The sequence below is a fragment of the Lycium barbarum genome, chromosome 9 (genome assembly GCF_019175385.1).
Source record: "Lycium barbarum isolate Lr01 chromosome 9, ASM1917538v2, whole genome shotgun sequence".
In the NCBI taxonomy this organism is placed as follows: domain Eukaryota; kingdom Viridiplantae; phylum Streptophyta; class Magnoliopsida; order Solanales; family Solanaceae; genus Lycium; species Lycium barbarum.
This window is the reverse complement of record NC_083345.1, coordinates 42,133,726-42,158,874: the sequence shown is the minus strand read 5'-3', so window position 1 is coordinate 42,158,874 and position 25,149 is coordinate 42,133,726. Positions and strand designations below refer to the sequence as shown.

The window sequence follows — 25,149 nt, the reverse complement described above, 5'->3', positions numbered from 1 at the left end:
TCCTCTTAACCAGGGTTATGTTCTCCTCATCACTCTCTTCTTTTACCTTTTGCCTCTAAGTTTCAAATGGACTGCCACCCAAGAAAACGGGTTATTTGTCAGTTGTCTCAGCCTTCTTACACTCACCAACATCCTTAGTATCTTTGTCCAAAGAATCATATTTTTTGTTAGTACTGGCCAACTCCCTCATTCACAGAACTCACATCTACATTCTCTTGAACATTTTTAGTAACAACAAATACATCTTCTACCTCAACAGCACCAGAGAAGAACCTAATTTTTGTCCAGGGGTTTGTACGGTCAAACCAACATCTTTGCCCTTACTCTCTGCATCATTTACGTCATTTTCCTCTTCTCCTTCTTTTTCAACTACCATTTTTTTTTTTTGTCATCGCTAGCCTGAGTGCCTAACTCCTAAATTATCATCAATCTTCCCCCCCCCCCCCCCCCCCCCCGAATCACTGCCTCGTTACCTGCTGGCCTATTGGACACAGACTCTTCATCAACAAGTTTCGAGACGTCTTGTTGACCAGGTTTAGGGCCTCTGGGGAATCTCGCTTTGGGGAGTTTGGGAGTTTGAGGGAAACGCATCACCAATAGGTGTGGTCCGGTAAGACTCAATGGGAACATATTGTGAAGGGTTTTATGAGGTCGACATTGTGGAATGGTATGAATTTTGAGAAGTTAGAGGTTTTCTTGCCATTCGAATGAAACATAGAGAAGAGAGGATTGAAAAAGAGAGTGTGAGGAGGTTAGCATGTGGGCGGGGATTTTGAAAAGGGTAGACACAATGTGGCAGTTAGAAACCACATCAATCAATGATTTTAATACCCAAATAGGTTACAAGGGGCAAAGGGATACACCCTGATTTTGAATTGAAAAATTCGCAGTTTGATTGGGTATGTAGTGGGTGGCACAGACTTGTAGTCAGCAAAATGGATATGATTGACTCCACGTGCCGATTAAAACGGTCAAAATATACCCCTGAACTTTTAACTATACTTTAAATTATCATCACATTAAAACTCCATTAGAAATCAATGACAAATTGAGACTTTTCATGTCCGTTGGATAATATATATTAAGCCAAATGTTTATTGAAAAAGCTTACATCTTATAGAATAGAAGCAATGTATACAGTCATACATCCACAGAACAAGATATGAAATTCTTAACGAAACAGAAAAAGGTCCTACATAATAGAAGCAATTGTAAGATTTCATATCAAGCTGGTACTTTAGTAAGCTTCTCGTAAACTCATATGCCACCACACCCAGGCTATAGATATTACTCAATAAAAGTCTGACTTAAGCCTTTGATTCAGAAGCAGAAGCCATAGTTATTGGCTGAAAACCATGATCAAGACTCGCTTTCCACACTTTTTCGATGTCAAACATCATGTTCCCACACTCATGCTCATGCCAATCTTCAAGTGCGTGTAGAATTCCAGCTATTCGCCATGCGCTCATCACTCTTCTTGGTAGCCAATTCTATTGGTATAAAAAGAAGAAAGTTGAGATGCTTAGTGATCAATAAAAAGGATCAAATTAAGAAAAAAGAAATTAAGGGAATTGTAGAATGATTCTAACCTCACAAGAATCCACATTTTCAAAGTGTTTTGCAGTAATCATTGCTGGTGTGTGAAAGTAGAAGCAATCCTTGCGAGTTTTTCTTGGTGGGAATTGTGAAAATGGAATGAACAATGTTCCTTTTGGTGCTTTCAATTGTTCATCTTCACTCAATCCATCCCCTACTAGCCATATCTGCAATAAACAATGCTTTAATAAAAAACATTTTTTTTTCTGGTATGTATAGAAGGTTTGTGTTATAAAACATGATTTTTCCACCTCATTCTCACCGAACCAGCTCACTGCGATAACGTATGACGGGAAACAGGGCCTCACTGAAATGCTGGGAAACTTCCTAATTTTTTCGTGTGAAAACTTTACTATTTTTTCTTTTCTCACTAATTCAATCAAAATATCCGTGGGAATAGCCACTAAATATTTTCAGTGGGAAAATAGAGATTTTATAGTAGTGTTGTTTTTTTAATGAATAATCAAGATTAACAATCTTTTCATTTCTTTTTGGCGTTTATACCTTTGAAGCATAAGTTTTTGAGGGAACCAAATTAGTTGCAGCTTCATGAGTAAGACTTGCTTTGAGCTTCTTGTACTCTTCTTCTCGCAATGTGACGACCTATCACAATCATAATAAATGAGAGAAGGGGACACCAATGTGAGGAGATTAATTCAGTGTATAATGTCAACAGTTTAAAGAGACCTTTACTCCTCCTTGACATAACGCTAGGGCAATGGCATTAGCAACTTTCGACAAATGTCCTCCAAGGACCAGTTGGGTAGTTCCTTTGGGAATTGAGTTTAGGACCACAGCAACAGCTAGGCTACTTCCATCTACTACCTTCACTTTTATTTGAGGATGCCTTCTTATGTAAAGCTCACCATTATTATTCAGTTGCTCGTCCTGCAAAAGTTTCATGTACATATATACAAGCATGAGATTAAATTTTTCAAATGTACAAAATAAGCATTATTTTATAAGTAGGCGTTTGGCCATGAAAATCAAATATTTTTTTCACTTTATTTGGAATTTTTAAGTTGGAGTTGGAGATGAAATTGTGTTTAATTATAATTTTTACAAAGAATATTTGATTGTTTAGAAAGTGAAAAAAATTACCGGAAAAAAGTGAAAATTTCTCATGGCCAAATGGGTCCAAATTTATCTTAGATATATATGTTATTTTACTTGCCTGATTTAAGAGTCCAAGGCTCAAAACTTTTATGCCTTTTTGGTCTGCTTCCATGATAGCTCCTTCAATCAAGTTATTAATCGTCTCTCTTTGCCATTGCATGAAGTACTGGAATGAAATCAACAGTTAGGCTGATAAAAATTAAATAGTACTAGTAAACATAATGAAAATGTCAATAATTATTAGTATAAGTACTTACCTGTACGCGATATTTGGGGATTGCCCAAGTTTGCAAATTGAGATTCTTGAACACATTTCTCTCAACAGTAAATGTGTGACCATAAATCCAAGTAACCATCATAGACCACAATGTGACAGGCCACATTAACCAGAAATACCACTTAGAAGTGTAGGGTTCTGAGGCAAAAGAAGCAAACCCTAGCCTGAGATGGTAAATGGATTCTGGGGTTGTTAGATGTGTTAAATGCACCACATCTGGCGATTTGCCTTGCCTTTCAAGTGATTTTTCATATAATGTGTCTGAAGATTTGTCCAATGTATAGTAGATATAATCATACATTGGCATGAAAAGTGAGTAATTCGTCCTAAATTGAGTGTGATGGAGTGAATGGTACCTGTGTAATCAAAATAACTGCAGTTAGCTGAATTCATTGAGGAAAATCAAATTCTTCAGAAATTTGAGAACTTCTATGACGCACAATTCTTCATGAAGATATAAAAAAAAAATTAACTTTCGATATTCTTTTTTCCTCGAGTAATTGTTACTAGTTCAAAATTCTATACTTTTATGTATTTTATACTTCCGAGCCTAATAATATTGTTTGGACAAACTCATAAGGGCTGTATCTGGCTTGATACCCATCCATATTTGTCAATGCTTTAGCTTGACCCAAGGAACATAAATAAGTACATATCTAATAGTTAAGCTTTTAGAGAAAGTGATCAAATATAATTTAATAGATATGGCAGTTCTAAATAAGATAAAGATTTTGGTGGTAACATTAAATTGTACTTCATTAGTTATCAACCACCTCTCTCATTTTTTATTAGCCTTGCCTAATTCTTTTCATTGCTATTTCTGCATTATGTGAAAATTAAATACTTTTGGGCTCCTTAAAATTCCTTTTAAAATTCACCTCTTATACAAAAGAGCTATATAATACGACATCTTAAAGTATTAGATGGTCCGAGATGTACTCCTATCTTTTAAGATTTGATCATAAAGAAAAACTAGTAACGCACAAGCACATTATTGGTCAAAACTTATCACATAACACTAAGACACGTCTAACTTTTTGTTGATCCAATACCTAATTAACCATATGATCGATCTTCCTAACTTTCTGCATACAAACATTTGTAGCTACGTGCATGCATAAAATTGATGAATGAAGGACAACAAATATATCTTGGTGCACCAAATGAAGATAAAAGATGAGACAAATAAAGGTAGAATAATAAGAGACTTACGAGGGTGTATACATCAAGTACTTGAGAGGAGGGAAGATGGAGAACATCCACTTGGGAATGATCTCAAAGTTGCAATGTCCCAAGTTATTCATAAAATCAATATAAGTGATATATCCACCAAATGAAACTATTGAAGCAGTCCCCGTTAGCACAGTTGTGAGCTGTGGTATGGCAAACAACAAGAAGTATGCTATGTGCTCTGCAAATGGATGAATCACAGCTGCCAAAAACAAAAAACAGAAATTTACTTTTGAATGCAAATAATAAATACCACATGGTTTGCATTTTTCTTATTCTTTTGAGAGGCTAACATTATAATTGCAACCGTCCATATGTTAGGAAACATGACTTATTAGTCCATGTATTATCAATGTTAAGAACTTCCACTTTGGAGAAAAGTATAAGTACTTCTTAACTTGTCTCGTATTTACAGTTACACAACTATATTTTGAGCTTGTCCAATTATCACCTGAACTTTCTTTAAATGGAATAAATACCCCTTAAAACTCCCCATCGAAAAAGTTCATAGGGTATTTAAAAACTACAACTTTTCTAACCACCTATATATTGATAGGTCAGGCCAATTTAAATAGTCACAAAGAGCCAAGTAATATACAGTGACATATTCTAATTATAAAAATGTGGAGTTTTTTTTTTGTGTGTGATTAAATGCAAGAAAACATTTTTGAGATATTAACTTCATTTTTTTGTGCAGATTGCCCTTCTCTTGGGGTGGTCTTAAATTTTTGTCCGTTAAATTGGTGGTCTTTAATTTTTACCCTTCGTCTAATACCCCGAGGTTTTGGTTCGAACCCCAGCTCAGGAAAAAAAACAAAAAGGAATTTCGCAAGGCAGAATTTTGCCTGAAGGTAAACTTTGTCTTGCGATTTTTTAAATGTTTGATTGAGCGGGAGTTCAAACCCGAAATCAAGAAATTTTTAGCGAAGGACAAAAATTAAAGACCATCCCAGAGAAGGGCAATCCTGCAACTTACCTATTAACTTCAGCCTACCTGTGTTGCGTTCAGATTCTTGTTCAAAATTAAATCGAGTAGGTGCATTTTTGCGCCCTTCATAACGTGCAGCCCTCTGTAAGTGAGACATAATTTTAATGCGCGAATACTTAGGTGAAACTAATTCCACTACAAAGGTAGACTGCCAAAATTAATAGCTATTAAAATGGACTGTCGTTTCCTAATTGATATGCAATTGAAAACTGAAAACATTTAAGACATGTTGTTGCATATCGTGGGATGCCAGCTGCGTGTAAAGTTGAAACTTGGAAGAGAACAGGCTAGCAGGCATGTCTTGATGAACCCACACATAAATAGTTAATTAATACTCTCGCAGTTCTATATTAATTGTTCACGTTACTAAAAATATTCGTCTTAAAATATTTGTCTATTTAAAAAATCAAGATAGAATTAATTAATTTTTTCCTATTTTGACCTTGACGTTAATTGTTTTTGAAAATAACTAACATTGATTAGAGTACAATTAATGGAGCGAGATGAGAGTAATATAGTAAAAGTACACTTTTATTTATGACTTTTTAAAGGGTGTGTAAAGGAAAAAGTGAACAAGTAATATAAGACGGAGCGAGTAATGTGTTGATAAATTCAATAAATAGTTAATTAATTATGTCCGAACGTCTTGTGAGGGTCTGTCCTACTGGGTCTAATTATTACTTTCTCCGTCCCAAAAATATAGTCTTAGTTTGAATTGGCACGAAATTTAAGAAATAAAGAAGACTTTTGAAATGTGTGGTCCAAAACAAGCTTTCGATATCTGTGTGACAATAATCATCTCATAAAGTTAAATTGTTTTTAAATATAGAAATGTGCTAATCTTTTTTGGACAAACTAATAAGGAAAGTAAGACAATCTTTTTGGAACAGAGGGAGTACTTGTGTTTTAATTTATATGATGGTATTTACTGGACATGAAATTTTAAAAATTAAAGAAGACGCAACCAAATATATACGAAGTATGAAAAGTATGCTTTTAAATGCACAGTATTGAGAGTTTCACGTATCTTTTCATTTTAAATGAGCGGCGAGTAGGGTCCTAACAAGTCATATTGTTGAAATGAGTCATTCTTTTTTTTAATGTAGTAAAGCAAAAAGCGTGTCACATGAGATGGTACATAAGGAGTACTATTATTAACTCTCGGAGGTTCTAATATGTGTTATGAATCTCTTTTGAATTATTGGGTTCTATATTAATAATTTATACATGTTAAATCGTATTATTTTAAGATAAATATATAGTTTGGATCAAAACTACTAGATTCTCCCGAACTTGTGTCATCTACTCTACCTCCACCTCTAATCTGCTAACAAAAAGACTTCTTTCCTTTCATTTTATGTAATGGTATTTGATTAGCTCAAAGTTTAAGAGAAAAAGAATTCTAGGACATACTAAAGATTTTGTGGTGCACAATATGTCATGATATTTCTATGGCTATAAAATCTAAAGTTTAAAGTTCAATTTTTAAAATATATAAATATGTCATTCTTTTAGGAACATAATAGGAAAAAGAGAGTTATGCAGCAGAGGGAGTAATAGAAATCATGCTTTTGGAAATTAATCAATATAATTGTTGAAATGGAGGATGACTTACAAGTAATGGGTTCAGTAACAATGGATGAATGGTGATGAGAATGGTAGCGAGAATAAAGAAAGTGGTGGTGTAAAGCTCTGTGAAGCCAATAGTAGAGAAATTCAACAGGACCAATATGGAGTAAGGCTGTCATAATAATTCCATCAGTCCTCCAGAAAGGCAAATGATGAGACTGCTCCAACTTCACATATCCATAATAGAACAACAGTCCGTTAAGTATGATCTGATCATCCCTGCAAATATTAAATAAGTTATGCCATGTTATATATCACTATAAAGAAAACAAAAATTAGTTATGAATTTCATCGCTAATTCATCACGAAATTACTCGTAGTTAACATAATTTTATGATTATTTACACTATTTGGTGCGAAATAGGATTAGTAATGGATTTTCCTATTTACCTACGGAATATATATACACACACTACTAAAAATACAAGAATTAGTGATGAACAAATTCCGTAGCTAAATAGAAAAATCCACTACTAATCCTATTTAGTATATATATATATATATATATATATATATATATATATATATACTTCCTTATTTATATTCATTTTAATTTCCTCTTCTTGGGACCATTTTGGAAAGGGCCGAAGCTAGATATTTGTAAGGGGTTGAATAAATAGCCACTACTCATAAAACACGATTAACGGCGGACAAATTTCATAATCATATTTAGGTACGAATTGCCGACATATTATTTAAAAATTCTCTTTGTTATGAGTAATTTAGCGATGACATTCACAGCTTATTTCTGCTTTTTTGGTAGTTACTAGCGCAAAATAATTTTGTTAGTTATATACGGATTGTTGAATTTTCATGGGACAAGGGATAATTGTAGTATATAGTGATAAAGGGGGTTTAAAAGCTGTTGTAAGTTACAAATTCAAGACATTCTAGCTTTTTTACTTTTAAATCGTCTAGGCATGCATAAACTTCTGGCTCTATGACTGTCTTGGTACAAGTTCAATTTAACAACTTAGTTTTCGTGCATGCAAGATGCCAGGACATGCCCACATGTCCTAGTGCAAAATTTTCAATTCTTAGAAGATAAAGCTTCAAGGATGACAGAACGAGAGTGGATAAGATTTCCAAGATTACATCTTTAGCTTTGAAAGATTTAATGGTTAAAACACAATTGAATTACCATTATTTTTTCGCGAGTTTCACACAACAATTATTAGCTGTTCTTTTTTTCTACCAGAACCATCATTATTTGTGTATTAAAGCACATCTCCAGTTTTGATATGTATTACAATACACCTTGATATTTGAACTATCATCTATCATCTATTCAACTAAGTGTGTTTTAATACATAATGGTGATAGTTCATGTAGGAAAAGAAAATTTTTGATATGTGAGGTATGAAACTCGCAACAAAATGATAGTTTAGGTGTATTTTAACTAATATCGCTTGATAAAATTTCTATACTTCGGGAAAGTTGGGCACAAAATTGGTCCTTATAGCTACAAGGTGGAGTATTTCATTATGCGCCGCGTACGGGCTGCTTATTGAATGCTGTGTCTGTACTCCCGTGCAAGGATAGAGATAATGTCTTTTTCACAAAACTAACTTTGATGTATGCCCCCACCAACTCCGATTGGAGCTTTGGGCCTATTATGCAATCCCTCAATTAAAAATATCTTAGGTAGAGCCAAAAGTTTCTGACAGAATAATTAAGGCTCTTAAATTTTGCCACGACGTTATCACGTGATGGGAGAGAGGACGGGCTCATTCCTGCATTGCCGTCTAATAATAGCTCAGGCAGGTACTTTTCTATGGTGGGGAATTAAATAAAAAGATTACGGGCTTCACTTCGTTATATCTCAATTGCTCCAAATTTAGCTGTTGTTACGGATAAAAAAAAACAGTTTCTGCTACTATTTAATAAAACACTTACATAGCCACTATTCAATAAAACACTTACTCCTTATGTCCTAACTTATGTGGCATAGTTCAGTTTTTCAGAGTCAAAGTTATTAAATTTGATTGTGAATTTGACATAAAATTTTCAAGTTCTTTAAAATAAAATTCACATATTTAAAAATTACTTAAGAAATATTATAAGTCACACTAATTAACAATTATAAATATGTAAAAGGCATGTGAAAAAATTACAATAAAAAAAGACTCGTTTGATTCTAAAAATCCGAAAGGTGTGACATAAATTAGATCGGAAACAGTATAACTTATAAGTTTTATTTGAAGTGTGACGAGACACTTTCACTCTCCAAAAGAAAATAGTACTCTTTCATTAAAAGAAAAAAAATGGTATGTAAGGGAGTATAGTAATAAGTTTTCTAGAAGCCTTGTTGAACATCATGCTATGTAAAGGGTACGTACGTACCAATTTCTTTCTCTGTCAACCTGATCAAATTCAATGCTCTTATCAACAATTCGATTATCACCCTTTGCAGTTTTGTAGCGAGATAAGGATATCCATATCTGGTTGTGAAGCATTCGGACTAGTAGAAATGGGAATATAACTAAGTATGCAAAATCCCTCTTGCTTTCATCTTCGCTCATGAAGAATGAGTGGATGCTATGGGCCACAAATGGTGCCAAAACAACGTACTACATTCAAACAAAATAAAGCACTGTCAATAATAATATTGATGACATATAATTCAACATAAACTGATTGTTGAAATTATTAGAAAAGAGAAAAAGAACAGCAACACGTGGTGATACTACTTAGTGGCTGCTGTGCATTAGAGAATAATCTACTAGAATTAGTGGTAATTAACGCCGGGACTTGTGCAAAGTGCAATACACCACATATCGGTCTCTTTCCTTTTACGTATTCAAGCAATAATGCTTATTAGCGGAAGAGAAAACAGAAGAAGATAGTTCCTTAAAACCCAATAACTTAAATATAACGATATTGGTCCAAATCACACCTAAATTTTTTTTTTCGTGAGTTTCACACTCCAGCTATCAGATATTTTCCTTTCTTAACTGACTCATCACCATCTATGTATTAAAACATGCCTAGGTGCACGTGTTTGCAGGAGGAAAAGGGAATAGCCGATAGTTGGCCTAATAAGCCTCGAGGTATATTTTAATACATAAATGGTGATAGTTAAAATAGAAAAAGGGAATAACTAATAGTCGGGATGTGAAAATTACAAAAAATATAATAGTTGACGTTTGTTTTTTACCATTAACTCTTAAGCATACATGTTTAAGAATATAGTTTACTCTCTGCGGAGATATTTGGACTATGAAAAGGAGAATTATAAAGAGATTGAATTCAAGATAAACTACGTAAAGAAATTAAGGAAGAGTACCTTGAAATTCCCAAGCCATGTCCATGGCCATTCCGTGAGAATGCCTGGTTTAGTAGCCATGTTGATTGTATTTGCTAACCAAAAGATTGTTAAACTAATTAGCACTCCAAGCTTTACCCAACATGCCCTAGCTGTGCCTTTGCTATGATAATAGGAATGCACTATATAGAACTCTCGTGTAAAGGCAGAGTTAAATATTGTCATTAATATGCTCTCAACGCTCCCTTGTAGTAGGTGTCCACGTGTCGCTTTCACAACCTTGATCCTGCAACAATCACTTTTACTATTCATCTTTAATTTGCAGGCTCCAGGCCTCCAGCTTGCACAAATTCTCTCCGAAGATTTTGCACCATGCATAGGTCTAATTTTGGATGTGGAATATCTGTGACCGTTGTTACAAATAATTAATTGACCACGACCTTGTTTAAGTGATTTGAGTGGATCTAAAGATTGAGTAACTAGCCCCGCTCGTTGGGCTTTTACTTAACGAGATCTTTTACTTAATCTTAATCTAAGTTCAGTATGACAGTATGTGCGTTGTTTTTAACTTTTTTACTATTACCTAGTGAGATTTTTACACCTTTACAATTACTTATTGTTTTTTGTAATGCACTTTTATTGAAGGGAAAAGGGTAAAAAATACCCCCTCTACTTTGGGAAAAAGGCACTACTAGAAAAAGATATTTTTCCCACCAAAAGATATGCTATAAAACATGATTTTTCACCTCATTCCCATCCAACCAGCTCATTGGGTAAACGCATGGTGGGAAACAGGTCCACACTGAAACGCTGAGAAACTTCTTACTCTTTTCCGTGTGAAAACATTACTATTTAAGTTTTTCCCTCCGACTTCAGTGGGAAATAGCCACTAAACATTTCCGGTGGGAAATTAGTGGGAAAATAGAGATTTTTTAGTAGTGAGGGCTAAAATATCCCTGTTACGATTTTGGGTCAAAAATACCCCTCCCGTCATTAAAGTTATCAAATATACCCCTATCTTAATGGAAATCTCCAAATCACCAAAAATAACACGATTTCATTTTTTTTAAATCCGCTCCATCGTTAAACTCGACCCAACTATATACTAACCAAATGGGATGATAATTTTCTGGGGGAACTTTCTGAATCACCCTCTCTAGCTTGCTTAGTGGGCTGAGAAAGATAGTCCAAAGTGGTCGGAATATCATAGCTTGAGAAGTAACCATCAGAGTTAATATGTGCAAGAAACTCTGTCGGTGAACTGTTCTGCTTGAGAAAACTACTACTACCACAGCCGGATGATTCAAATAGACCCGGATTGCCGGTGGGTCCATCGGTTGTGGGTTTAAGGTCCGATGGACCCGGGTGAGTGAGGAGTTGGTGGGTAAGGTAGTGGTGGTTTATTGGGTGTGTGGAGAATAGGAGAAGAAGGGTTAGGAACGACGTCGGTTTCAGTGTCGTCGGATTCAGGAAGTGCTTCTAACCATGTTGTCGAAGCTGAAACGGGTTTAGATGGGTTGGATTTAATGATGGAGTTAAGAAATGAAATCGGGTTATTTTGGGCTATTTGGGATTTACCGTAAAAATATGTTGTATTTGAAAACTTTAACGACAGGAGGGGTATTTTTTACACAAATTCGTAACGGAGGATATTTTTAGCCCTTTTCTCAAAGTAGAGGGACAATTGTATTAATCACCAGTAGGCAAATAAGAACCACAACATAGCTACATCACAGCTTGCTGATCAAAGTATAAGTCTACACAAACAAACTCCCACACTCTAAGCATCTAAAGCTAGTTACAATTAGAAGAAACAACATTGTAGAATAGGTCTTAGCTTTGATGACGCTTTAACATTACAGATACAAGCTATTTCCCTAGCTATACTACCAGGTTCTCTCTGTTTTTGATAAAAAAAAAAAAATCCTAGTATTTCGCTCAGTCTAGAGTGCATGAACTGATTTTGTATAAACCAATTTGAGTTGCAATACATGACTTGATTTCCCTTTGGTCTTCTGAAGGATCCACTGCATCATCTGACCACTTTATTGAATAATTAGTAAAGTATTGATCCCTCTGTCCATTTACTTGTTATTGACTTGTCACACATCTCAAGGAGTCACAAATAAAATGATAATTTTACTATTGTTTACCCATTAAACAATTCAGTTAAATTTATAGACGTGGTCAAGGACACGCGAATCAAAGTAACCAATAAGATTAGGAAACTTGTATTAGGCTTATGTAAATATATGTGGATAAAAAAAATAACAAAGTAGCCTAGGCTTTAGATGCCAATTCCATGACTTAGACTTCGTCGTTCTAGTCAGACCAGTGCTCCGGAATTAATATGAAGACGACAATAGTATAAAATCAAGCAAGAAATAAGTGTAAGAGCTGTGTATATTATCTTGTATATGGTGTCTTTCAATAGGAATAACAAACCCTATTTATACTTAAGGCTAGGGGTGCGCGTTTCATGAATCGTGCCCCTACCCATAATGAGCTTAAAATTCATAGCAATAATGAGCAGTGAGGAGGATCATTAAACCCATTTACACCGTACAAGTAACGCCTAATTCAACCCGTAACGGAAGACCGTTAGGCTCTCCTCTGGAGCTGTTCTAACGACCTACCGAGCCTGGCGCTACCTCCGGTACAATGGTATTGCCACCGGTGGTAACCATGCTGACTCACCTCTAACTTATCTCTTATGCCACGTGTCATTATGGCATTGATCCAGAGGTATCACACGTATTTTTCCCAATACAGGTAGTCCCCCCACTTCCCGGGACTTGAACAACTTTCCCAAGAAGTGGAAGAGATTTCGATATAATGTGTTCAAGACGCCTCATTCAATTGAAAAGACACGTGGCCCTCCTTGTATGGGCACCGATCTGCATCCCTCTCCGCGGAGTCCCGAGGTTAATGATAACCCTATGCAACTTATAATAACCCTAGGCACCATCCTCGCCTATAAGTATACTCACCCAAGACTTCACTTCTCATTACTTTCTATTTTTTCAAACTGAATTTTCCATTTGAAAAAGCAACCCAACTGAAAACCAAACTTCGGTCACCAGAAAAAGCAAGAAGGGTACTCCTTGAAACTTTTACACCCCAGTTCTAGATGCAACCACCATGCCTTATCCTAACTCGCCCAAAAACAACAACACCCCAGCTACCGTCACCGCCCCACCGCTCCTCATTGTGGAAGTTCGTACTCAAGACGGAGAAAGGCGGAACCCTCTGGCCAAGTCTATCATACCAAAGAACTGGAACTGGGAAAATGACTTTAATGCCAAGGCCGTTATGCTAGGACAACCCGAAGTGTAGGATTCCCACGTCGGTGACTATCGCACCCGGATTACTGCTGATATCCTCCCTACGGTTAAGGCAGACTGTTGGTGGAAGGATGCAAAAATCCTCATCCCCTATCCGAAGGAGAGCGTTACCTCCCACCGGTCAGGGTATTCATTTGTTTATAAGTACCCGTTCTCGATGAAAATTAGGGTCAGAGTTGACGAAGTGAACTTGGAAATGTGTCGGCGCTACAAGGTGTGCTAAATAGGTCCATCGGTCTGGAGGGCGGTGGCGAGCATCCGGTATTTTATGGACCAGGCCCACATGGGATTCTCCCTAGCCCATTTGATCTGAGTGTACTCTCCGAGGATCTTCCGAGGGGATAATAAAGCTCACCAGGAGGAGAAGCAAAACATTGCTGACCGACCTCGATGACGATCATGACAGAGGATGGCCAGAGCATTTCGTGATCATCGCCACCGTCGACTTGCTTCCACCGGGTGGCGGCCCCATACCAGAGATATGGAATGCTGCTCGTAAGTTTGCGACCTCTTTTTTTTCAAGGTACACAACTTTGCTTCTGATCCTAACTTACTTTCTCTTCTCAGCTACGGCCTGGGAGCCTTCAGAGAGTGAAGATCTTGAAGACTGGATCTAGAGCATACTTGATGTTTCCACTCCTGAAATTCGCATATGGAAAATTGTGTCGGAAGATTGGCATTGGATTCTGAGTTACCATTGTAAGGTTCCTCTTATATCCTTTGCAACCTTCGACATTGCTCGAATTTCAATATCCTCATGTACTCCGCTACTTCAGATCTTCCTAAGTCAACTCCACCAGCTCCGCTTACAGAAGCCCTGGGTGACGCTTCTGCGACCCTTCAAACAATCGACCAAATCTAGAAGCTTCTAGCCCCTGGTCTAGGGTTAAACGAACCAAGAGAGCACTAAACAAAGGCCTGGAAGGAGCCGATCCAATCCTTCCCTCAAGCCCAAAACAAATCGCCGGAGATGCCGGTATTACCCTGATCGTTCATCTAGATGGTCCAGATGAAAGTAAACAGCCCCTCTCAGGGAGCATTGGAGGGATTCGAATTTTGGATGCTGCTGCCAGGGGCGAGCCCGAATTATGGGCTGAAACGGTGGTTGCCGAGTGCGGAACTTAGATGACACAGGCCACTTTTTCCCCAGTAGAATTCGGGGCTTCCGACCTGTAAATGCCAGCCTCTATTTCTTCTTCCATACCGGTTCCTCGCATCCCCGTGGTACCTATTCCCGCTGCCACTGCCTTGAAACCATAAGTCCCTCTGTTCGGGAGCGCTACCCTACCACGGCCAGCGATCCGAATGAATTCAGGCAGGTCAACTTCTAGGTTTCTGCCGAGTGTCACCTCCTGTCCCACCCTGTGGGAGTTGCAAACTATATGAAATATGTGTCCTCAGGGAGAGACCAGATGAAGACTCGGGAGGGCTCGTCAGAATGTCTCAAAAACGCTGGCAACCACGCCGCAGCCCGGGTAATAAAAGTTTCTTAATTTTTCATTGTTCTTTGCTTGATTAAAGTATAATCTGAATCTCGTTAACCGGTGCAGGGCATCTTCCTCTTCAATGAAGGATTACAGAGGATGATTGGGGCGAAAGCTTCCCTTGCTCAGGAAAGGGACTCGGCTGCTGAGAGGATGCTTCCTGTTGAGGCGAAGCTGGCTCGGGTAACAGAATTAGAAGCCCAATTTGGTCAGATTGAGGCGGAAAAGAAAGCTTTCTGTGAACAAGCCACCATTCTGCAAAATAGAGCTGAGGACTAGAAAAAGAGGTGGAGTATGGCCACCGAAACCGTTGCTAAGATGACAGTCCGGGTGTCCGTACTTGAAGTGGATGTGCGCTCCTTGGAAGGGCTTACTGAAGCAAAGAACACCGAGCTTGCAGTCATTCACAGTGAGAATGAAAAGCTGAAGGGGCTGCTGGCTATGGTCCAGGCCCAGAATCTTGAGCACTGGGATGACAATTTTAAGCTCTCGACATCCATGGAGGCACTCCGAAGCGAAAGTGTTGACCTGGCCTTAGCTGCTGACATGGTCGAGGCCAAATTTCAGTCTGTCGTTGACAGTCGTAACCTCGCCATGATCCAGAGCTCCAATCAAATGAGGAGGGAAACCCTAGAAGCTGTAAGAGATAGGTGTATTGGTGATATCAGAGCTGAGATTGAAAAGGCCCTCCTGTTAGAACAGAGGTCGGTAGAGTCCCCTGAAGAAGGGTACCAAGACGAGGGAGATAAAGACTATGCCTCCACTGATGAGGAGGACATCGAAGAAAATGTGCCGCCAGCTGGCCAAGCTCTCCTATCGGAGGTGAATCCCGAGCCTTCTGTTGCGCCTCCAGATGCTTCTGGGTCTCCTCAGCTTCCAACTTCAGCCCCATAGGACTTTAGCCTTTGCAACTTTTTCATTTTTTATTTGAACTTAAAAAAACCTTGGCGGACCATGTTGGTTCGTTTCGCAAGCTTTGTAATTATCTTTTGCCTTCAGGCCTTGCGAGACCAGAGAGACTTTATAATAGATGCTCTAATGTTTTGAAGGCTTAATTCCTACTTTATCTCTCATACTCTTTTAGCTATTCAAATAACAAGAAGTGCAAATTCACAATTCCAAAACCTGAAGACCGGGTTCACATGTTGTTGCCCTTGAGTCTTCAGGTTGCAAATGACTTTGTTTCCTAACTTTAGTCCCCTGTAGGGCTTAGACTATAGCAACTCCAATTATCATGTCAGAATAGTTCTTGTTCGGTTGCTATGGTTTCTGAACTTAATCTTCCTTATGAGAAGTTTTATTGTTATAAGAGACGACCCTTATTTCTCGGTGCTTAGAAAAGGACGTCTCCGATTCACTTTGGCAGAGGATTTTTTGGTATGTCGTAAATCGCATCTGTTTAATGTATTTTCTTACCATGGCAAAGATTATTCATGAAAGGAAAAATTTCATTTATTCCCTTTAACTTTCACTTGAGTTACAAAATAGAGGAAGCCTTTGCTGATCCACTTAACTTTCACTTTAGTTATGGGAATACGGCTACCATCTAGTGTGGTCAGTTTGATTACATGTATGTGATTGCTTTGCTCAAGCATTCCCTGGTTGGTTTTGATTTTTGCCTTTCTGGCCGTATCCAGGACATACTTTCTTAAGCATATATATATGTATAGCCCCCCAGTGTTTGGGAGTAAATAATTAAGTTCCTTCTAAACACTTTGCTAATAGAACTCTCGAAGTGACATAAGGTCATACTACCTCTGATGGACATCTTTGAGCTAATATCATCAATATAAGAAATCTCAAGACCCATGAACAGAAGGAACACTCATAAACGGGGTATAGGAACATCAAAGACTGAAGTACTCCTAATGCTTCTACGAGTAGAGTAATATGAAAGCTCATTTACTCTCTTGTTAGTTCATATCATCAGATCATGCCAAAATGAAAGAAAGAGTAGCCTTAACATACCTTATTCGCTTCTCAAGCTAACTATGCTAATATCCTGAGCTTGACAAATCTACATACAAGACCAAGTATCAATTATTAGACTAGAACGTATTCATATACCAACCTTAATCTAGTTTATAACTTAACGAAACTCAGGCAGCATCTCCTTTGTAGAGTTAACAATTCCTCCACTTCCAATTCAACCCAAACACCAATCAACAACAATATCAATACTCACATATCAAAATATAATCAAATCTATCCCAAACCATTCCCCAAGACAGCCCTTAACCCTAACTTTACCCTTATTCAACTTACTAGTTCCTTAACTATATTTCTTTTACTTAAAATCACCAAAAACTCTTGATAATAAACTCAAACACAAAGGTAGGAATTATATACGTACCTTGAAGAGACTAGAATACCAATAATCAACTCCAACTCAAACTTCCAAGCTCCACAACTTCAATGAAACCCTAGGAGCAACCTTCTTCTTCACTAGCTCGGGCTTACGGGTTCGGATCTTACTAAAACTCCTCCAATTTAATGGAAAATGTTGAGGCTAATTCACTAAAAAAAAAAAACAGCATTTAGCGACGGACGAAATGCGTCGCTAATCATGTTTTCCGACGGATTAGCGACGGAACGTTGGACGTTACTATTTTGCTCGTTGCTAACCTCTTAGCGACGGAAAAATAAAATCCGTAGCAAGTTTAGCAACGGATTAGGGACATATGAGATTTGTCGCCACATTTTAGCGACGGTATATTTGTCGCTATTATTATAAAGTATGTCGCTAATTTCATATTTCATTTCGTCGTGTTAGGGAATTAGCGACGAAAACTGTTGTCGCTAATCCGTCACACCATGTTTGAGTCATTTATGCCATGCTATTGGCAACAAAATATTTTTTGTCGCAATTTGTCGCCATTTATTTTTCTACAGCAACAACCATAATCTGTCGCAAATTTGTCGCAAATATTTTTCTTCTAAAATATTTTATTTATTTATTTGAAATACACCTGTTGAAACATATTAACTGTACATTACTAAATACCTTCAAAATAACTGATTCATATAAAATAATATATATAAAAGGTTCAGCAAAACATTACAATACCAAGCTATCAACTACCAAAATAACAAACATCCATCAAAAGTATTGTTTTTTTAATGAAGTAAATAAATTGCATTAGAAAGGCATCAAGAAGATGCAGAGTTACAAAACATCTAACATTTAGCTTCAAGACATAACTATATGAAGCTGAAACTAAGCAAAAACCTGTAGAAACAGTGAAAATGTGCCACCAAGACCACTGCTAAGTCAAAGTTAGGGAGCTAACAAAATCTAAAAAGTTATCAACATTGTTTACAGGGGAATGAAAATACCAACTAAACAGACTAAGTAGACATCCAGCCTTTAGAATACTTGTAGGAGTTGAAAATCCATCAAAACATATGTTGTTCCTTTCCTTCCATATACACCAAAATATTGTTGCTGGGATCATTCTTCAGATCCTTTTGATGGTTTCGTCAACTCTCCAAAATATCCAACTTTCATAGGCATCTTTGATAGAGTGGGGCATGACCCATTGAATGCCAAACAGAGAGAAAAATAAGTGCCAAAGGGAAGCTGTTACAAGAAAATGCAAAAAGAGGTGGCTGGCAGATTCATAGGCAAAAGAGGCAGTAATTAACAACATCCATCAAAAGTGTTGTTACTACCCAATTTTTTTCTTTCCAACAAAAAACAGACTATCAAAAACTAAAGCATGGGTGAATGACTATAAATCATCATTTGAAACTAAAGGATCAACAACATCAACGTTAACAGTAGTAGTAGAAAGAGGCACTATAGGTGTCACGGCTGATGGGTTGTCGATAGGAGTATTTGGATGATGTGGTGGTGAAGACTGATGGGTGGCACGTGCCTGCTCAATAAAAATAGGAAGCATGAGATCAGTCAGTGTAGGAATAAATCGCATCACTAACTCCTCTATATTTTCTTTCGGTGCTGATTGAGAAACCGATGGTAGTACTGATGATGAAGCATCGAAGTCAGAAGTGACACGAAGATTCGGCCCATGATAACTTTGTGTTTGAGATCCAAGACCATATATTCTTCTCTTCTTTGCTCCTCTCGCGGCTTGGTAATATGCTTCACATTCATCAATATCAGGCTGAGATTGTGATTTTTCCCGTAATATTTCTTGATATCTTTCCTATAATAAGTAGTGAAATTAAAAACAATCAAGAATACTAACCATTCAATTCTGCCAAATAAAAAGAGATGAATGCCAAATATAAAGTCAATAAAATTATAAAATTTTGGACTTACATGGACAACTCGAGCACGCTCATCAACAAAAGATTCCCCATCATGATCATGTGTATGGACGTGCAAATGTACCTCACCTGGTGTTGGATCTCCACCCTTTTTAACAGCCTATACAAAAGTTATTCATTTCGTAACAAACAAAAGAAGTTTCTGCATTTTTATGAAAACAACATAGAAAAAAATACTAGTCTTTGTATATATTATATGGAAGGAAAGGAACAATAGGATCTTTCAACACAAAAGACCAGCAGAGGTACTTATAAGGTTGATACACATGAAGCTTTCTTCAAAGCTAGTCAATTTCCTACATTAGCTAGGTACATTTAGAGATTGAACTATTGTCACACCCCATTTTAACCGGGTCGATTTAGGGAGTATGACGTATTGGTGATTCCTATTTATTTTATTTTAAGGAGTCGCCACCTAATTAATTTAACGGTGAATTAGGACACCGAAATGTTAACTAAGGTAAAGTTAAAACTAAACCTCAATTAATAGTCTGCTTAACCAGTGTGATTCTAAGTAAGGGCTCTATATTATCCTAAAGAGAAGGGGTTAGGCATCCTTTAGAATCCGTTAACTTACGGTTATCCGATCAAACTTAGGTTAATTAATTAGGGCTAAAGATGCAAATAAAATATTTAAAATTAAAGAAAATAGCTTGTAAATACCGCTAAAGTTTTAAAGAAAAATATAAAATATTGCTTAAGATAAGATTTAGAGAGAATATAATAATTTGCATAAAAAGATTTCAAACACCATTTAAAACAAAATTGATAGAAATTGATAAAACTTTAAATAAAAATGCTATTTGGAATGAGATTTGTAGAAAACAGATGATTTGCATAAAAGGAAATTTCAAATGCCATTTAAACTAAACTTATAAATGTTGATATGATTTCGAATACTAATGATATTCTTTGCAATAAAACCTGCAAAGATAATTTATATATGAGTAGACAAAAATACGAATTTATGCGACGCTTTCACGAGATACTTGAAATAATTCAAATGGTGAGATGTTTATTGGTTTTTTAGGAACAAAATACAAAGTGGCTATTGAAAGTTTTCTTTATCCTTTCCATCACTTTTTATTAACTATGCTTAGCTAAAAATATATATATGATTGATTCAAAACTTGAAGAATTATTAAAAATATGTTTGAATTTATGTTTGCATATTAATGATGTTTTGAAATTAAGACAATAAGAATGTGACTCTGTTAATTCGAAAATATGAATTTTATACTATCAATTATTTTAGAAGTAAATATTATGGATACTATAAATAATTTTAATATAAAAAGAAGGAAGAAAAAAAAAATGGAATTTTGGGGAAAACTAATCATTGGTTTTCCTTAAATAAACTACCCATTATTAAAACTAAACCTACTAATTAATTAGGATTTATCTAACTAATGAAATAATAAATAAAACGGTTAGTGGCATAATACAAATTAAAATCACAAAATAAATAAGAGAGGAGATAATTAAAGCAAATGGGCTCAGCCCCATTTTAAGATGGCCTGCTATGGGTATTGCTGTTGGGCTGCGGCCCAACAGCCCTTATTTTGCTGGGCTGCTACTGTTGGGCTGGACGCGGAAGGAATTTCGTTGGGCTTTAGCCCAACATCGGGTGCGGAAGTGGGCGAGTCTCTCGGACTCGTATGCGATGATCATGCCACAAAATAAAAGGGAAGGATTAGTATATAATCAACGGATGAGGTTAAAACATGTAAAATATAACTCAAAACAAATCAATAAATTATATATATATATATATATATATATATATATATATATACTGTATATATTTTGGTATATCTTATGCATACATTCACGATTGTTTTAAATAGAGGTATATCAATAATATACATAAATATATATAACCAACTGAAACATACTTGCAACAGTGCACAAAGTCAAATAATACCCAAAACTGATAACAAAATTTACCCAAGACTCACTGATACATATTTTACTAATAACAGTACATATTTGCACATTTAGACTACTTGCTTACAAGAAACCAGCGGGACAGGGATATTCTTTAGCGAATTAAGACCTATATTTATCAATATCCAATAACATTCTAACAATTTCTGTATTTAAACTAAATGGAGACAAGTTAAACAGATGGGCTGAAGTTTGAAATAATTGGTCGAGTTCATTTTCTGCTCACAGGGATCTTATCTAACTGGTTTTGAGAATCATTTCAACGTCATATCAAATCTAAAATTCTTAAGAACTCTTAAAGGATAAACATAGCTAAAACATTTAGGTGAAACAGAGAACAAAGGCTGTGAACTATAAATATATATAGAGATGAAAAGGGGATGATTATGAAAGGCAGGATAGCAGGGAATGAAGATATGTCAACATCAACATATAGGAGATTAATCAGAACAATATAGGCATAATGCAAATGGTGATATGCACAAAGGTCATAATCCAGGATGGAGCTAACATGGTGTTTCAACAAGATAGACTAATCAATGATGATGCTAGGGGCAGTATGACCTATAAATGTATGGATAAGATGCAATATATGATCCTGGATCCCAAAGTTCAGCTAAGGGCTGATCTGGAGGTTGACAATAGCAATGTAGGTCTTTGCCAAGAAACAGTTATGAACTAGAAATTTAGACAGACTACATTGAAACCAAAGTTACACTCTTAAAACTGTCATCAGTTTGAAGTCTCAGCAACAGCTTCAAAACCACTTAAAGTTATCATATATGCTAATATCCAGACTAGGTATGGATCACAACAGCAACCAAAACTAAAAATGACAAAAAAGAAGCAGGCTAATGTCTAACTTGGATTATTACACATTCCACCAAGCAGACCAAAACGAATTTATGCTAAGACCAAATGTTTATCAAAAAATTTTATAGAATAAGCAGAGACCTTAGTGTACAAACCCATACCCAGAGGATTCAAACAATACGAAGCAAAGGTTAGCATTTCTAGTGCAGACAGATGAAGTTCAGAACATAGATTTTATGACTTAGTCTAACATGTCGAATCTCATTTTTTATTACCAACTGGCCTTAACAACATATTCCAGTCAAATAAGGAAGGATATTGTCCTATTTTGAATGGGGTTACCATGACACAACTGCCAAACCAAGTTTAAATCAAACCAACAACTACAAGGCACAAAGAGTCAATGTGCTTATCATAAACTGTATGGGAGCGGCACTAAACCGAAACATCATTCATATTCTTCATTGAACTACTAAAACATCTGAATAAATATATGCAATTGTACCTACAGGACTTCTGCTAAACATAAAATGAACCCTTGCGAAACAGACTGAAGGTATGCACATACACATCGTTAGCAAACCACAAACTAATATACAGAACTAATCTTATAAATAATAGATAAACAATGTGAACCTAACAAAATGCATGATTAATCCAAGTCGATACATAGCATAGAACTGCATAACCACAGAACTAGACACAGGATTGAACTAACCAATCCTGAACATGCTCGATACTACAAGTCACAAACTAAGATTCAACCAAAACGAAACAAACATGCAAACATATTCGAAACTTCGGATTTGAAAAGGAGAGGAACATGCTGACCTTTTGTGGGTGCAGCAAAGTGGGTGCGGGGCCTTCGATTCATGCTCGAACACTTCAAATTCGATGTCGCGAGACTCGAATTCGCGACAAACGCAGAGTAGAAAAAAAAAATTGTTTAAATATTTTTGATTCGATGTTTTCAGGATATTGTGACAGCTAAAAGAAATTACTTTGCAAAGGATTCCTTGAACCGAAAATCAGTTATTGAGGAAACTTTCAGAATCAAGGATTTCGTTCTTTTGGGGGTTTTCTCGATTTTAAGGTTTCAATCCTTGGGGGGTTTCCTGAATCCAAAAATCCTCCCCTTTTCCATTCCACTCCCCCACTATTTATAGGGTCCTTATGGTTTTTGTATTGAAGAAGGAAAGAGAGGAGCGGGGTGACAGAGGCGTGAGGGTGACAGAGGAGCGTGGGGGTGTGATGTGGTGGGGGACAAGGTGAGTGGAAATGGCAGCGGTATGGGAGAGGCGTGGGGTAGTGGAGGTGTCAGACGCGTGGGGTGGAGGAGCGTGGTGTAGTGGAGGTGTCAGAGGTATGGGTGTAGTGGGGTGTGATGGTGTAGATGGCGGTGATGGAAGAGGGAAAAGGAGGGGCGGCGCTAGGGTTTTTTGGGGGGAAGAGGAAGAGAGGCGGAAGGAAGAAGAGGAAACGAAGAGGCGGAAGAAGATGAGAAGTTAGGGGAAACCCTTATTTTGTGCGAAATGGGTCAGACCCAGTCCATAAATGGACTGGGTTAATTCTTTTTAGACCGGGTATTAAGAGAATAGGCTAATAAATTAAAACACGAATTATTCTAAAAATTGAGATAAGAGGTGTGGACTAGTCCAAAAATATTAGAGATTAATCGGACTTTGATTTGGGGTCCGGTAAGTCAAATCACGAACTGAGTGCAAGAAATAGTTCGGCTTCTAAATTTGAATAAGAGACCTATTTAAATAACTTGTGTTAAAATATTGATCGACATGAAATGCGCAAACATTAATGCTCAGATAAAAAATGGCGTTGTAATAGCCGTGTAATAATATTCCGGAAATCCACAGTAAGATAAATACTATTATTTAATTATACAAAGATAAATGCGATGCGTGCGCGTAAGCTGGTAAAATGCCGAAATGATAAAAAATTATGAATTTATAATAATAGTAATAAATAATAATGATAATAATAATAATACTAATAATAATAATAAAAATGCGGTAATAGTAATAAGAATAATTAATAGAATAATGCAATAGCGGTATTGATAAGAGGCTAATAATTATAGTAAACATAATATATATATTTTTATTTTTTCCAAAAATATTAGAAGCGCAAAATAGGTATTTCGGAGGAGAGGCGGGACAAAATTGGGTGTCAACAACTTGTCCCTCTTTGCCCGGTAATGATGAAAAGAGTTGTCGGGCAAAGACGTTGACTCGATAGCCTATTTTGTCCCGGCTAAAGGAAGCTTGAGAAAGTTATGACCGAACTCCGGTCTCTGAGTTGCCTACATATCTCGGGCTGTACGAGAATCAGGTCGAGTGTAGTTCTGGGACAATTACGACACTTGAACCCCAATTGGCGCGAAACTTGCAAAATATTGTCTCAGTGCTGAATTATGATAACACTGGGTATTGTGATAGAAACTTGAGAATTCTGAAAATTGAATTGTTGGAACGCAAGAGAATACTTGTAATTAGACGAGTGTTCGAGGTAGATCTTTGACCCGTGTCGGGAAGTCTGATTATCCTTCCCGACAACTTGCCCCAGTTCGCTGCCGAAGAAATAGTTCCACGATTTGATGTGTGATGCCAACTTTGATATTGTCAAAAGCCATCAGCTAAAACCAAGTGTTAGCAATAAAGAAATATATGTAAATAAGGCAGGGTTGGAGAAGTTACACTTGCAGCCCCTGTTTCGAAAGTTGAATCCATATTCGGAGGTGGGTGCCTGAATGAAATGTAAGATATCCGCATTCGGAGGTGGATGCTTGAACTGAAATATAAGATATCCGCATTCGGAGGTGGATGCTTGAACTGAAATATAAGATACCCGCATTCGGAGGTGGGTGCCTGAACTTGAAATATAAGATATCCGCATTCGGAGGTGGATGCCTGAACTTGAAATATAAGATACCCGCATTCGGAGGTGGGTGCCTGAACTTGAAATATAAGATAACCGCATTCGGAGGTGGCGCCTGAACTGAAATATAAGATACCCGCATTCGGAGGTGGGTGCCTGAACTTGAATATAAAATACCCGCATTCGGAGGTGGGCGCCTGAACTGAAATATAAAATACCCGCATTCGGAGGTGGGTGCCTGAACTAAAATATAAGATACCCGCATTCGGAGGTGG

The 25,149-nt window shown here is 36.8% G+C and overlaps 2 protein-coding genes across 2 annotated transcripts; both read right to left on the bottom strand.

Annotated features, from left to right (window-relative positions):
* Positions 1–1,037: 1,037 nt before the first annotated feature.
* On the bottom strand, positions 1,038–10,399 carry LOC132611442 (very-long-chain aldehyde decarbonylase CER1-like). The gene is made up of 10 exons (XM_060325877.1): positions 10,123–10,399; positions 9,180–9,406; positions 6,823–7,055; positions 4,202–4,421; positions 2,970–3,345; positions 2,771–2,878; positions 2,284–2,484; positions 2,101–2,199; positions 1,590–1,763; positions 1,038–1,490 (listed from the first exon to the last, which is right to left on the bottom strand). The coding sequence occupies exons 1-10, from the start codon at positions 10,324–10,326 to the stop codon at positions 1,308–1,310; spliced, it is 2,025 nt and encodes a 674-aa protein (XP_060181860.1). The 5' UTR covers positions 10,327–10,399; the 3' UTR covers positions 1,038–1,307.
* Positions 10,400–18,660: 8,261 nt separating this feature from the next.
* On the bottom strand, positions 18,661–20,299 carry LOC132611896 (uncharacterized). Its single transcript, XM_060326255.1, has 3 exons — positions 20,264–20,299; positions 19,215–19,322; positions 18,661–19,098 (listed from the first exon to the last, which is right to left on the bottom strand). Exons 1-3 carry the CDS (start codon positions 20,297–20,299, stop codon positions 18,661–18,663), a joined length of 582 nt encoding a protein of 193 aa, XP_060182238.1.
* Positions 20,300–25,149: the final 4,850 nt, after the last annotated feature.